The 15,462-nt window shown below is 37.1% G+C and overlaps 1 protein-coding gene across 5 annotated transcripts in view; it reads right to left on the bottom strand.

The window, feature by feature from the left end:
* Positions 1-15,462, bottom strand: part of spata13 (spermatogenesis associated 13) — a 32,067-nt gene that overhangs the window by 14,289 nt on the left and 2,316 nt on the right. The window contains exons 1-3 of one of the 5 annotated variants that reach the window (XM_051687719.1): positions 13,541-13,676; positions 7,005-8,453; positions 4,239-4,280 (exon numbers count right to left, since the gene is read on the bottom strand). In XM_051687719.1, the coding sequence (XP_051543679.1) occupies positions 4,239-4,280; positions 7,005-8,378 (1,416 nt within the window). In that variant the 5' untranslated portion in view covers positions 8,379-8,453; positions 13,541-13,676. Of the gene's footprint in view, positions 1-4,238; positions 4,281-6,625; positions 6,939-7,004; positions 8,454-12,346; positions 12,486-13,540; positions 13,677-15,462 lie in introns of those variants that run through there. The other 4 variants (XM_051687716.1, XM_051687717.1, XM_051687718.1 and 1 more) reach the window with 4 other exon arrangements.

Here is a 15,462-nt window from a genome sequence, read left to right on the forward strand (position 1 = left end):
AGGACAATAATAACATGAAAAATTACTATTACAATTTGAAAAAAGGTTCAGAACTTCTTAAACTACTTCAAAGAGTTCACATAAAAAAATCCTCCACATGCAGCAATGACAGCTTTGCAGATCCTTGACATTCTAGCTGTCAGTTTGTCTAGATACTCAGGTGACATTTCACCCCACACTTCCTGTAGCACTTGCCATAGGTGTGGCTGTCTTGTCGGTCATTTCTCATGCACCTTACAGTCTAGCTGATCCCACAAAAGCTCAATGGGGTTAAGATCCATAACACTCCTTTTCAATTATCTGTTGTCCAATGTCTGTGTTTCTTTGTCCACTCTAACCTTTTCTTTTTGTTTTTCTGTTTCAAAAGTGGCTTTTTCTTTGCAATTCTTCCCATAAGGCCTGCACCCCTGAGTCTTCTCTTTGCTTTTGTACATGAAACTGGTGTTGAGCGGGTAGAATTCAATGAAGCTGTCAGCTGAGGACATGTGAGGCGTCTATTTCTCAAACTAGAGACTCTGATGTACTTATCCTCTTGTTTAGTTGTACATCTGGCCTTCCACAAAGACTACATGTCTTTGAAGACTGTAGTGTACACCTTTGTATGAAATCTTCAGTTTTTTGGCAATTTCAAGCATTGTATAACCTTCATTTCTCAAAACAATGATTGACTGATGAGAAAGCAGTTTCTTTTTTGCCATTTTTTTACCTAATATTGACCTTAAGACATGCCAGTCTATTGCATACTGTGGCAACTCAAAAATACAACAGACATTGTTAAGCTTCATTTAACAAACTAAATAGCTTTCAACTGTGTTTGATATAATGGCAAGTGATTTTCTAGTACCAAATTAGCAATTTAGCATGATTACTCAAGGATAAGGTGTTGGAGTGATGGCTGGTGGAAATGGGGCTTGTCTAGATTTGATCAAAAATGACATTTTTCAAATAGTGATGGTGCTGTTTTTTACATCAGTAATGTGCTGACTACACTTTGTGATCAGTTGAATGCCACTTTGGTGAGTCAAAGTAACAATTTCCTTCCGAAACAGCAAAATCTGTACATTATTCCAAACTTTTGGCAGCCAGTGCGTGTGTGTATGTATGTTTGTGTGTGTGTATATATATATATATATATATATATATATATATATATATATATATATATATATATATATATATATATATATATATATATATATATATATTAGGGATGCACCGATACCCCTTTTTCTCTTCCGACCCGATGCTGGAAATCTCAGTATCGGCCGATACCGAGCAGATACCAGTGTTATTTTCCAAGTATCCCAAGCAGATACCAGTGTTATTTTCTGGCATAATCAGTTTAGAATATCTTTACATTATTGTGTGGAACTAATTGGGAGTACTCGCAAAGAAACACAAACCTCTAACTACACATTATTTCAATAGAAATGTATAGCTTATTAAGAAACACTTTATTATTAACTAGTATACTGGATAATGTAGCAGCAAAATTAACAGTAATTCCGGTCTTCAAGTCTTCAGTAGAAAAGAAACCAGTGTTTTATTTTTGGCTTTTTTTCCCCCAAAAAATGTTTTAACTTGCATCTGGACTTTGTTCAATTTAGTTGTAAGACATCAGTCCACTTTTCATTCACACAGTTATTTTGGATTATATGGATTTATTATATGGAACCTATTCAACTTAAATATTGTTATAAATTGTAAACAAATACTAATGATGACAATAATAATAATTTGTTATTAATATTATTATTATTATTATTATTGACTTTAATTTTAATTTTAAATACAATAGTAATATATTTAAATTGTGCACTTTTTAAACCCTCATGCTTTTATTTTGACACTCTAAACTCTCCAGGAAGTCCTGTATATGTCTGTTTGTAGGCAAGTTAACAGTAGTTTAATTCACTTGTTCAAATTCTGGTAAAATGCAACTCCGGTGCTGTTCTAAATGCATATTATAAGTGACCCGAACTATTCAGCATCTACATCTGAGATGCTGTTCTTGAGTAGCGCTAACACACAGTATCGGATTTGGATCGGGCTCGTCGGACCGATACCCGATCCGTCTAAAAGCTTCAGTATCGGAGCCGATACCGATCCAGGTATCGGATCGGTGCATCCCTCATATATACAGTTGTGCTCAAAAGATTGCATACCCTTGCAGAAATTGTGAAATTTTGGCATTGATTTTGAAAATATGACTGATCATGCAAAAAAACTGCCTTTTATTTAAGGATAGTGATCATATGAAGCCATTTATTATCATAAAGTTGTTTGGCTCCTTTTAAATCATAATGATAACAGAAAACACCCAAATGGCCCTGATCAAAAGTTTACATACTCTTGAATGTTGGGCCTTGTTACAGACACACAAGGTGACACACACAGGTTTAAATGGCAATTAAAGGTTAATTTCCCACACCTGTGTCTTTTTAAATTGCAATTAGTGCCGGTGTATAAATAGTCAATGAGTTTGTTAGCTCTCACGTGGATGCACTGAGCAGGCTAGATACTGAGCCATGGGGAGCAGAAAAGAACTGTCAAAAGACCCGCGTAACAAGGTAATGGAACTTTATAAAGATGGAAAAGGATATAAAAAGATAACCAAAGCCTTGAAAATGCCAGTCAGTACTGTTCAATCACTTATTAAGAAGTGGAAAATTCTTGATACCAAGCCAAGGTCAGGTAGACCAAGAAAGATTTCAGCCACAACTGCCAGAAGAATTGTTCGGGATACAAAGAATAACCCACAGGTAACCTCAGGAGAAATACAGGCAGCTCTGGAAAAAGACGGTGTGCACTGCAACATAACTGCAGTGCAACAGTAAACTGTCTGGTATAGTTCGGTAGTATGTAGCTCTGTGTGTGATTCAGTATGCTATGTTAGCTGATAAGTAGTTTTAGTTTAGTCTGAAAGTTTGTAGTAAAACAATCATAACTGTGTAATTTTAATTAAGCTACCTCATCTGTCAGCATGATGCCGGTGAATCACATTCAGTCTCTTTGTACCTTACGTCATAGTTTTGGCAATGGAGTGTGTGCACAAGCGCGAGCACGAGCAACAGGTAGCTGACTGCAGTTCACTTAATGGCCACAGGTGTCATTAATAACAAGGGTTTCTGAATCTTACATACTGCACCTTTAAATGAAAAAACTCTGTCTCAAGCTGTTTCCAAAATGACACACTAAGCACTATGCACTTCGCCATGTAGCGTATGAATTTTAAAATGGTAGTACTGTGCCAAACAGGATACTAATGGTTTTTACAACCTGAAGCATTGCTGTTTTTAAGCTGATGGAAGTTACATTTCAAACAAGATGTGTTGGCACTAGTTTTATCATGTTAGCCAAACTTCAATACTTGTATCTCAAATAATGTACATATTCACAAGGTGTGGGGTTACGGTAAATTACATTAATTACAACTGATCTGTCAGTCCAGCATCGCGGCCAGGTAACTCTGCCCCTTGACCTTTGAGTGCATGAGGTGTCCAACCTTGCACACTTCGTTTTTTCAGTAGAAGTACACCTGCGTACTCTTAGTACACTTCTTTTTGTTGCATTTTCAGTGTAAATATACTACTTGCACTAATACACTCCAAAATGGAATAGAAAAGTGCAGACGTGTGCGATTTGGGACACCCATAAATGTATAATACAATATACTAAGGGCTCCAATTCAAACAAATGTATTGCACACTATATAGTGCGTGTATTATATATATACATATATATATATATATATATATATATATATGTCTTAATTTTCCCCCAGGGAACGAGTAAAATACTGTACTGTACTACACTATCCTATTCTACTAACTCACACCCTAAACCCAACCCTAATCCTAAAATATCCAAACATGATTAAGAAATATAATATAAAATCATGAACATTTCATTTGACTACCAATTCAAAGAAAATTTGATTTTAGAAGAAAAAGATTCTAACTTCTCAAAAAACTTCTAACAATATGTAACTTTTTCAAATTTTTCAAATCTGTTTACGTTACATCTACACAACAGACTGCAATGACGAATGATTGCATTTACAAGATTTATTTAGCAAGACTGAGATTTGTACTGACATTTTACTATTAGCCACCAATATCAACAGTTATCAAAACAACTTTAAGTATGAGAGAAAATCATCTGTCAAAAAACAAATCTCATCTATCTGTACAACATGGCTAATTAAATTTAAGAAAATTTACAGAAAAAAATCTTACCTCTAAACCATCAGTCTCCCTTTCTGCAGGCTTCCATATACACTGAAAAGGCATACATTGAACCAGCACCATGGTGAGAAAGGTACCTTAAGCACATACAGTATATATACATCCACACACAAATACAAACACACAAAGCAAAGTTTTGCTTGGCTCACTGTGGCTAATCTGCTTCATGCATATAAATTCTCCTATTGGCTTGTCTGTCCATTTGAGCCTACACTGGCTCAGTTTGATTTCTGGACTTTGGCCCTTGGGTTGTTCTCTTTGGGAGGAGACATTTTGTCCTGGTTGATATGTGTCCAGTCTCAGGTCTGGGAATTGAGTTTAAGCAATCCCGCTAGTCATAAACATCAGCTAATCATTAACTTTACCTGCTCCCTCTATCGAGTGCCACACAGCTGAGTGGCCATGTGACACTGTAGAAACAAGATTTATCACTTTAGAGTGACAGTAGAATGACAAAGTCATTCAAAGTTGGGTGGGTTGATCGACCAAATTGAGCCAGAGTAATTAAGTGAATTGCTCCAAATGAAATGTCTAATCTCAACGTTCCTTTAGCAGAGTTTGTCCTGATCTGCTAAAAAGCCATTTGAAGATTAAAGCTGTGGTGATATTGTCAGATACAGGCGTCACTTGTGCGACTAACATATGACGCAAGCCAAATAAGTCCATGCTTCAACAAAAATCAGTTTTTACTGTAATTTATGACTTCCTATGTCAAAAGTCAAGGTCACCCAACTTACTCCATGACCTAGTTTATTAATGTTTACATTAAGAATGATGAGCAAGGAGATTTTGGGCAGAATGTTGGGCCTCAGTCACAATTTACTTTCATTGCACATTTTTTTCCCCATACAATGAGTATGGATGGTGACTGAGGCTAACATTCTGCCTAAAATCTAATTTTGACTTCCACAGAGTAAGAAAGCCATTTTGGAACAACATGAGGAAATAATGGCAGCATTTTTATTTTTTGGTGAACTATCCCTTTAAGAGATATCAGATTAGGCCTGGAAAAAAAGTGCTTGTCTAGTCCTGCTGCTTATAATCAGACAGATTTAATTTAAACAACAAACAGAAAATCAATATCGTCTGAGGGAGAGACAAACAAGTTACATATAAGAACTACAGAGTTTCATGCTTTTATAGTTAAAGTAATGTTTCAGGTGAAATAAAAGTTAAACTCTGGATGGCATCTGTGACATGCTGTTGATTACCACAGACAATAACTTGGTAACAAACAACAAAAATGTGTTGACAGAAATACATTTACAATGGACATCTATGGCTTCCGTTGTGTGCGTGTCAGTGCGTTTTTGTTAATTGTCAGCATATCACAGATGCTGTCAATAGAGATGAATTTTTATTTAACTCGAAACTTTCCATTAAGTTCCTTTATGCAGTCATATTTGAATCTGAAACACATTTCAAGCCAGAAAATGCATGTTCAATTTCAAATAAATACTTAAAAATACTTACATTACAGTTTAAAGCTGAAGTGTGTATATTTTGCCAAATACTTTCACCTATCCCAGTTAAATATGCAGAGACAACTATAAGTAAGCCACTGGTAGGCTGATTTTCCCCTGAAAAGTGTAAACTGCACTCCTATGTCTGAGCTGAGCATTCGTTTTTGCGATATTGTCACGCATTCAAGTCGGAAACAAAATAAAGAACACACACACACACACACACACACACACACACACACACACACAAATTTACAATAAACAACAGCAAAAGCTAATTTTTCTGTTGTAACAGAATACACCAGCAACACTTTTACTCAAACTTTATGGATTAATAATGGCATATCTCAAACAAATTATTAATTAAATAATATAAAACAAAACAACGAAGGGTGAATTGTTGGCTTTACATTAGAAGACTATATGATCTTTCATACATAACAAAATTAATGTTATTGAAATAAAGCACTGAAATTGAAATAATTGCTTGAAATTATTACTTTTAAATCATCTTTCATGATGACACGCCTCTTCCAACATGACAACTCGGGTATCATCTAGAATTCCAAATTTTGTCCATTGGTAAACACAATCAACGTCCCTCTCAAGGCAAGTCAGTTAACACGGCCTCCTTCTTTGGAATGCTCCCGGGCAGGCTGGCTAACCATTTTCTATGTAAACAAGTGGCATAAAAGCACAGCTCCTATCTACTTGAAAAGGGAAAGACCGAAATCTCCAAAACAGTTGGTCAAAATTACAATCAAAGAATATATTTAAAATCAGCAGTAAAATCTGACAACACTGATCTATAATTTGTGCTTCTTTAGCTCAGATCAAGGTTCAGCTAATGCACATGCACGTTCTCGAGTTGACTAACAGGCAATGTCTGTATCTAAAGCAGATTGGCTCTTTTACCTGTAAGGCAGGACTTCCTTTTCTACATCCGTTGGGCATTCCAATTTCTCCCATTTATTTTAATACCAGTGGCCCATTTTGGGTTAAATAGTCTCTCATACGACTTTGCTTGGTCATTTGTGCTCGGAACTCGTAATTACGATATTTCCGACTCCACTTGAAGGCCGCACTATCAAAATATTTGTCCATATTGTTGAGCATTGGCTCAAACAATGGTGTGAGTTTGGGGTGGGACTACATGTTTGCATGACCAATGATGTATGAGGGGGTGTTCAGCAAACATACAGCAATCATTATTTTCACATTTCTGTTTGGTGACACTTGTGGCACAGAAATTACACACTTCCCCTTTAAAGCAGAGTTTTTAAAAGTATCTTACCTCCAAGTTAATGTTAATGCCATTGACTGTCTTCTTTTGACAAGGGCTTGAGCATTGCTTGAACATTTGAGAGAAATGATCATTTATTCCAGTTTGATGGCACTCCATAGGTTCAGAGTTCCTTTCCAGCAAACAGACTGGAATTTCTGAATGTAAATCTGTTGAGGAAACAGCCACCTGCCCAGAGTCACTTATGAGGGCTGTTGATTTGCTAGGAGGCTGAAGAGAGTTATTGGGGGTGGAGCAAAAGAAGGTGGGAGCAGAGTGTAAAGTTGGGATATGTTGGTGAGCATTGACCTGTGTTTCCAGCTGGGCTTTGGTGGGTGTGGGTGAAGGCCTCCGTTGACGCCCACTTGTGCGAACACAGGATGTTCTGCGGGAGTAGTCATCATGGAGTTGACTAAGAGGTGACAGTGGTACTCTAGGGGTGGGGCCTGGGGTGTTTTTACGTTTGACAGACAGGTCCGTTAAGCTGCCAACAAACTTTTTCATGGGGCTTTGACGTCTACCTGAACCATGATCCTGCAAGTCAATAGATGAGGAGCTGATGGCTCTCTGAAGAATTGTAGTGCTGGGGCATTCTGGGTTCTGTGGCTCAGCTGAGGTGACTTTGCGTCTAAAATGACTCTTGAGGACATGGATATTTTCAGCACTTTTGCTCAGTCTGCTCAAAACCTTGACATTTTCTTGAATCTCAAGGGTCTTGCAAGGTTCAATGGACTCTACAGTGCTGCAGGGATGACTTTGGGAGCCAGGTTCAGTCATTGACGGGCTCTCCGGCTGACTCTGCACTGTGTCAAGCAATGGGATGCGTCCTGCACCATACGCCTTACGGATACTTTGAGAGAAGTGGGAATTCCTCTGAAACTCAGCTTCTTCATCACAATCTTCATCCTCGTCCGAAAGCAAAGATATTTTACCAGTATGAGACGACCCATTTGACACTTTGTCAGTTTCTGTACATGTGCTCTGATTGGCGGCAACAGTCCGTTTGGTTACTAAAAAACCATTGTCATCCTCATTAAACACTGACGAAAGATTTCTCTCTTGACTGGCTGCCATTGCATTGCTCCTGTTCTGGATTCCTTGGAGCACAGAAGACCGCAGTTTTTTGAAAGAACCCATGACGCGGAGACCGGCTAGTCCAGACCAGGCCTGAGGTGGACCTCTGTGAGGGGTACTGTCCTCACATTTTGTCTGGGTGGAAAACAGACGTACAACCCGGGAAGGGTACACCTTGGCCTGGCCATCAACGATCACAGGAATGGACTGGGCCTGAGAATGGAATTTGTTAAGTTTGTTCACCTCATAGCAGGGCTCGGAAAGGACAGGCTGTACCTGGACCCTACAACTAGACTTGAGACCTGGATTCATCTGCTGCTCCTCTGTGAAAGGGTCATTCTGAGGTTCATTGCTGAGAGTTGAGCCCTTTGGGTAAGAGGAAGGTGCCTGCAGAACCAGATTAAGAAGTTTGCATACTAAGGTTACTGAACAGTGTACACTATCAGGCAAACAAGCTTATTGTCAGATGTCTTTGAATAAAAACACAAAGCATTTTCCACAAAGTTAGACAACAAAACAACCCACTGTTTTGTCTGAAGAAGACTTTTACTTCACACTTCAATGAAACAATACAACACCTGGGTGAAAACAAGACATTCTTTGTACATGCATCACATTAATACCTTGATAAGTTATGTTATGAGAGAACTTTAAACTATGTCCTTATACTAATTGGCCTTGACCTATGAAATACTAAATCCCAGCACGGCTGAATAATTCATAGCTTACTTCTGCATCCACAGAAGGTGGATTCACCTTCCACGTCTGTGTGATCTGTGTGCATAATATAGTCTTCTGCACTTTCCTGTTGAGGAATAATGACTAGAGTGCCTTTACCTGGCAAATGGGACAGTGTCAGTGAATAGCACAAGTGCTTACTGCTAGTAGGCTGCACTAAGGGCAAGGTGTGCTGTAAAAGATCTGGGTTATACTTCTTTACGCCTGAGCAAGAGAGGCCCCTCATCAAGGTCGTGGAAGTCGTAGCCTGGTGCGATGTTAGCGTTGATGAGAGGCTTTGGTGAGCATGACTAAGCAATAAAAAAGCGCTAATCCATGGTGATTAATGCAACAAATTGCTTAGTTTTTTTCCAGATTTATTCTTGAGTTAGGGGAGAAGGGTCCCCCTGTGGAAGTTGAGTGGTTTTAAACCCTTTGGAAAAGATCATGGCTTCACTACAAGCTCAATCAACAGCATTTGTGGCATAATGTTGATTATGAAAAAAAATAATTTAAACTCGCCATTCATGTGTGTGTCTGTGTGTGTGTGTGTGTGTATATATATATATATATATATACAGGTGCATCTCAATAAATTAGAATGTCATGGAAAAGTTCATTTATTTCAGTAATTCAACTCAAATTGTGAAACTCGTGTATTAAATAAATTCAGTGCACACAGACTGAAGTAGTTTAAGTCTTTGGTTCTTTTAATTGTGATGATTTTGGCTCACATTTAACAAAAACCCACCAATTCACTATTTCAAAAAATTAGAATATGGTGACATGCCAATCAGCTAATCAACTCAAAACACCTGCAAAGGTTTCCTGAACCTTCAAAATGGTCTGTCAGTTTGGTTCACTAGGCTACACAATCATGGGGAAGACTGCTGATCTGACAGTTGTCCAGAAGACAATCATTGACACCCTTCACAAGGAGGGTAAGCCACAAACATTCATTGCCAAAGAAGCTGGCTGTTCACAGAGTGCTTTATCCAAGCATGTTAACAGAAAGTTGAGTGGAAGGAAAAAGTGTGGAAGAAAAAGATGCACAACCAACCAAGAGAACTGCAGCCTTATGAGGATTGTCAAGCAAAATCGATTCGAGAATTTGGGTGAACTTCACAAGGAATGGACTGAGGCTGGGGTCAAGGCATCAAGAGCCACCACACACAGACGTGTCAAGGAATTTGGCTACAGTTGTCATATTCCTCTTGTTAAGCCACTCCTGAACCACAGACAACGTCAGAGGCGTCTTACCTGGGCTAAGGAGAAGAAGAACTGGACTGTTGCCCAGTGGTCCAAAGTCCTCTTTTCAGATGAGAGCAAGTTTTGTATTTCATTTGGAAACCAAGGTCCTAGAGTCTGGAGGAAGGATGGAGAAGCTCATAGCCCAAGTTGCTTGAAGTCCAGTGTTAAGTTTCCACAGTCTGTGATGATTTGGGGTGCAATGTCATCTGCTGGTGTTGACCAGCTTTTTAAAGATGCTGATTTCATTTTCCAGCAGGATTTGGCACCTGCCCACACTGCCAAAAGCACCAAAAGTTGGTTAAATGACCATGGTGTTGGTGTGCTTGACTGGCCAGCAAACTCACCAGACCTGAACCCCATAGAGAATATATGGGGTATTGTCAAGAGGAAAATGAGAAACAAGAGACCAAAAAATGCAGATGAGCTGAAGGCCACTGTCAAAGAAACCTGGGCTTCCATACCACCTCAGCAGTGCCACAAACTGATCACCTCCATGCCACGCCGAATTGAGGCAGTAATTAAAGCAAAAGGAGCCCCTACCAAGTATTGAGTACATATACAGTAAATGAACATACTTTCCAGAAGGCCAACAATTCACTAAAAATGTTTTTTTTTATTGGTCTTATGATGTATTCTAATTTTTTGAGATAGTGAATTTGTGGGTTTTTGTTAAATGTGAGCCAAAATCATCACAATTAAAAGAACCAAAGACTTAAACTACAAACAAACAAACAACAAATATATATATAAAAAACCACTGAGGTCACATTAGGACACTAAGAATGGAAGTGAATGGGGCCAGTCCATAGATGCTAAAATTCACACAGTTTCAAAAGCATAGCCACAAGATGTATACATTATACACGTAAACATGATTTTAGTGTAATAAAATTGCTTACTAACCTTATCTGTGTAAGTTATTTTCAATACCAGGATTACAGTATTGGATACAACTACAGTTAATAAGCTATTTTATCACACTAAAAGCATGTTCATACATATAATTATTATGCTTTGTTGCTATACTTTGGAAACCATGTATGGTTTAGCATTTATGAACTGGCCCCTTTCACTTCCATTGTGAGTGCCTTACTGTAACTGCGATTTTTGCAGGAGGGCTGAGTTTTTTTTTTGGGGTGGAAATCAACATTATGCCACAAATGCTGTTAATTGAGCTTAACTTGTTAACTTGAAGTGGAATTTCTTTTCATTAAATAAAACATTAAACCAAATGGCATCTGCAAACAAAGGATGCTGGACCATTTCTCAGCACTAGCTTTACTAGTCTCATTGTTTACATTACTCTCAATAAACTGGTCCCAAAAAAATTATTAGTGGATGTATAAAGTCAATTCCCCACATGTTCACACAGGTGTCCTAGCAGAGTAACCATAGGTGTAGTTTATCACATTATATGAACATGTTTCACAAGTTTGACTACAAAAAGTGTCCAAATACTTTGTCTAAATTGTAATATATCTATTGTTATATCATTTATATATCATCTATTTTTGTGAAATATGTTATTTGAAAAGCATATGCTATCTTTCTTTAAATAAATGCCAGTTGGCTTGATATTTTGTATCTAATACAATAACATTCATACATTTAAAGGAATAGTTCACCCAAAAATGATAATTCTCTCACATTTACTCACCCGAATGCGTCAAGCACGAGAACGTGTAATAGAGCTTCAAATCATGATTGTACCAAGGTGATTGCAGGTTTCAAGATTCATGGTGAAATAGGAGTTACATTTTGGTCTTTTTCTCACCCAAAACCGATCATATAGATTCAGAAGACATGGATTAAACCACTCAACATATGGATTACCTTTTTGCTGCCTTTATGTCCTTTTTGAAGCTTGAAAGATTGGTCACCATTCACTTGCATTTTAAGGATATATTCACATCATTCTCCATCAAAATAAAAAATGTTGTGTTCCACAGAGGAAAGAAAGTAATAAGAGTTGGAGATGGTATAAGGGTGAGTAAATGATGAGAGAACTATTTTTCGGTGAACTATTCCTTTAAGTGTGGCTTAGGTGTCAATTTACAGTATGTCAATGCCACTAGATTAACCACATATGTACCTTTTGACCTGTTGTCTTGCTCTGCGAGCATTAATTAATTCTAGCTCAATTTTCAACTCAAATGATGATCTCTAACACATCAAGTCCAGCCAACCTTAAACACTTAGCTCCATTGAGGCATGAGGAAGAAGCTGCCATCTGACCTTTTTGTTTAACCAGAGCTCTGAAAGAAAGCAATTAACTCAAAGTATCCCTCCAAGTATCCCATCTGTCTACTCACATGTGCATTGTCCAACATCTCTGAGCCTACAGTTAAACTCCTCTCCTACTCTTCCTCCTCTGTATCACCAGTTCTTTGTTACAGTATCAGAATTAATTAAGAGCCAAAATGCAAGCCTCCCCGCTCAGCTACCAGCTGGAGCCAGGCTCAAACTAAACTCCCTAAACAAAAACACAGACGCACATAAACACACACCTACGGAAGATCCACTAATACAGCCAAACACACCTACAACGAATATGCACCACTGATGCATGCATATTAAACTCTGACTGTACATTCTTAAAGACACACACCTATATGATGGAAGCAAACAGCAGTTAAATGTTTTTTTTTGTTTTTTTTTTAATGTTCCATTCTAGTCAGAGGACAATGCAGAGTTCACACTAATGGATTGACTTCCTGGTGCCAGAAATATCAAAGCCTTATGTAAGCGGTGTAAAGACAAGCAAGGATCCCTCACACCATACTTCCCACTTTCCACTTCAGTATGTTCATCCAAAGGCAATCTCATAGATTAATCAGTGCCTTAAAATTAAAGGGATAGTTCACAAAAAATGAAAATTCTGTCATCATTTACTCGTCATTATGTTGTTTCAAACTCGTATGACTTATTTCCGCAGAACATAAAGAGATGCAAGGCAGAATGTTAGCCTCAGTCAAAGTTTGTCTTTTTGTTGTCCATATGGGTTCAGAAAGAATGAGCAAGGTGAGTAAATGACATTTTTGGGTGAACTTACCCTTTAAGTTGATTTAAAAGATTCTCTATACTAAGTAAATGCTCATTGCAAATAATGATTATGCTTTGTACAGACTAAACACTTAGACTAAGTCCAAAATTATGCTTCCTGACTAAGGAATTTCTTAACAATAACCTACCACACCAGTTCTGATTATCTACCAATCAAGATAAGCAAGTCTTGCCATGCTGTCACACCACTTAGGAATGATGCTGCCAATGCTATCTTTATGAACAAGTAAAATTACAATTACCAGAATCATAATTGTGACGGAAGTACAAACCTTTTTTAAAAGCTCTTCTATATTTTCAGCTTGCAAATGCTACACCGCCCTTTAGCATTCCAGACATTCTTAAAGCATTTCAGGCTTTATGTTTTATCTATATAAATTATCTGATAGTTCTGCTCAATGTTCAAAATAAAATCAAAAAGATCTTATTTGCATTTAACTCACCTTTTAATGACCCTTCCACTGGCAAATTACAAGCAGAGATTTAAAGTGAAAACGTTAAAGGACACTAGCATTCTTCATTTCTCTGGTTAACATTCTTCTCGCTCAAACCCACTTGATAACGTGTGTAGCACCCCTCTTCCCACCCTAATCTGATTAAAAGGCTTTATCGGTCTGGACTAGCATCTATATATCTGTATACAGTCAAACACACCCACAGACATGGGTGAGAGAAATTCTTCACAGAAGCAATAACCTCTTCTAAAGTCAGTCTAACAGATTTGGTGCGTAAGAAAGACAACAGATGTACACTAAATAGAAGAGTGATTTATTACTTTTGTTTGGTTACTGATACCACCTACCCTATTATGACCCAATTCTCCTTTTTGCCAGTGAGAAAAGGAAGCCTATGGTGGACACGCCCTGCCCGCTTCAGGCATGGGAAGTATCATGTAATGCAACCTCTGACACCCCATTCATCTCACCGGTTTCTGACCTGCATTAGTCTACTCTAAATTCACTGCTGGAAAATGCATGTCAATGTACTTTCAGAGAACTGTAAAATGTTTTATGGGAAGTGATGAAAATATGTGCATACATGTCATATTTCACCATGAAATCTTAGACAAAAAAGATATAACACTTTGCATAATGAAAATTAGCTCTATTTTTAGGAGCATTAAAGGAATGTTCCAGTTTAATACAAGTTAAGCTCAATCAACAGCATTTGTGGCAATGTCAATTACCATATATATGAGGCCAACCCATAAACATTAAAATATACAAAGTTTTAAAAGTATAGCCACAAGACGTAAACATTATACATGTTAACATGATATTAGTATAATAATATCACTCACTAACCTTAACGGTGTAAAGTTATATCCAATATTAGATTACAGGGTTATGTCGTTATGACAATGACGTTGTAATATTGGATATAACTTTACACAGATAAGGTTAGTAAGTATTTTTATCACACTAAAATCATGTTAACATGTATAAAATGTATGTCTCATGGCTACACTTTCGAAACGGTGTCTATTTTAGCATTCATTTTAGTGCCCTATTCACTTTTATTGTAAGTGCCTCACAGTAACCTTGATTTTTGCTTTTCTTAAATAAGAGGAACGAGTCAGAATTACTTCTTGTGGAAATCAACATTATGCCACAAATGCTTTTAATTGAGTTTAACTTGTTGATCCTGAAACATTCCTTTAATATTTGTTGCATTTTAATATTACTTATGACAATTAAGCAAATTTCCCCAAATTCTCATTACCGCAATGGGTCCGTTTGAACTTTTTTCCTTTTGTATTTATTTATTTACTTATTTTTGTAATGTCCATTATTCTAAATGGTGATTTTCATTACATTCTCAGTAAATTACTGTATTATAAGGATTTTTTATTTTATTTATTTTAATCAACATAAATTAAAAGCAATATAACATACTACCATGATGTATAAATACTTTACTATTTAAATAGTATAGTAGTACAATGCTATTGTAGTGATAAAAAAATTAATCAATTTTTTTATTTAAACTGTTCAATTAGGACTTTAAGACATTACAGACAATACAGCATCATTTTCTGTCACAGCACAATTTTGTTGTGTTGTGAAAAATCGCTATACAAATAACAATGACTTGACAATACAAAAAAGCTTGGTACTAAAACAAGGCTTAATTTTAAGAATTTCTTGTTTCTTTCTTTTGGTTTTGGGGTGAAATATATGACCCAGGCGTGTTCTTGACAGGTTTCGTGAGATTCACCCATGGAAATGTCAAAACTTTCACTATGCATGACTGTGGAGCCAAAAAGGTCTTGAATAATACATTTCACATTTGATTATTCTATCACAAAATACTCCCTTTAAACACTTAGCTGCTCCATGAATGCATTTGTGTAGTATCAGGGTGT

This window comes from Myxocyprinus asiaticus, chromosome 44, assembly GCF_019703515.2.
Source record: "Myxocyprinus asiaticus isolate MX2 ecotype Aquarium Trade chromosome 44, UBuf_Myxa_2, whole genome shotgun sequence".
In the NCBI taxonomy this organism is placed as follows: Eukaryota; Metazoa; Chordata; class Actinopteri; order Cypriniformes; family Catostomidae; genus Myxocyprinus; species Myxocyprinus asiaticus.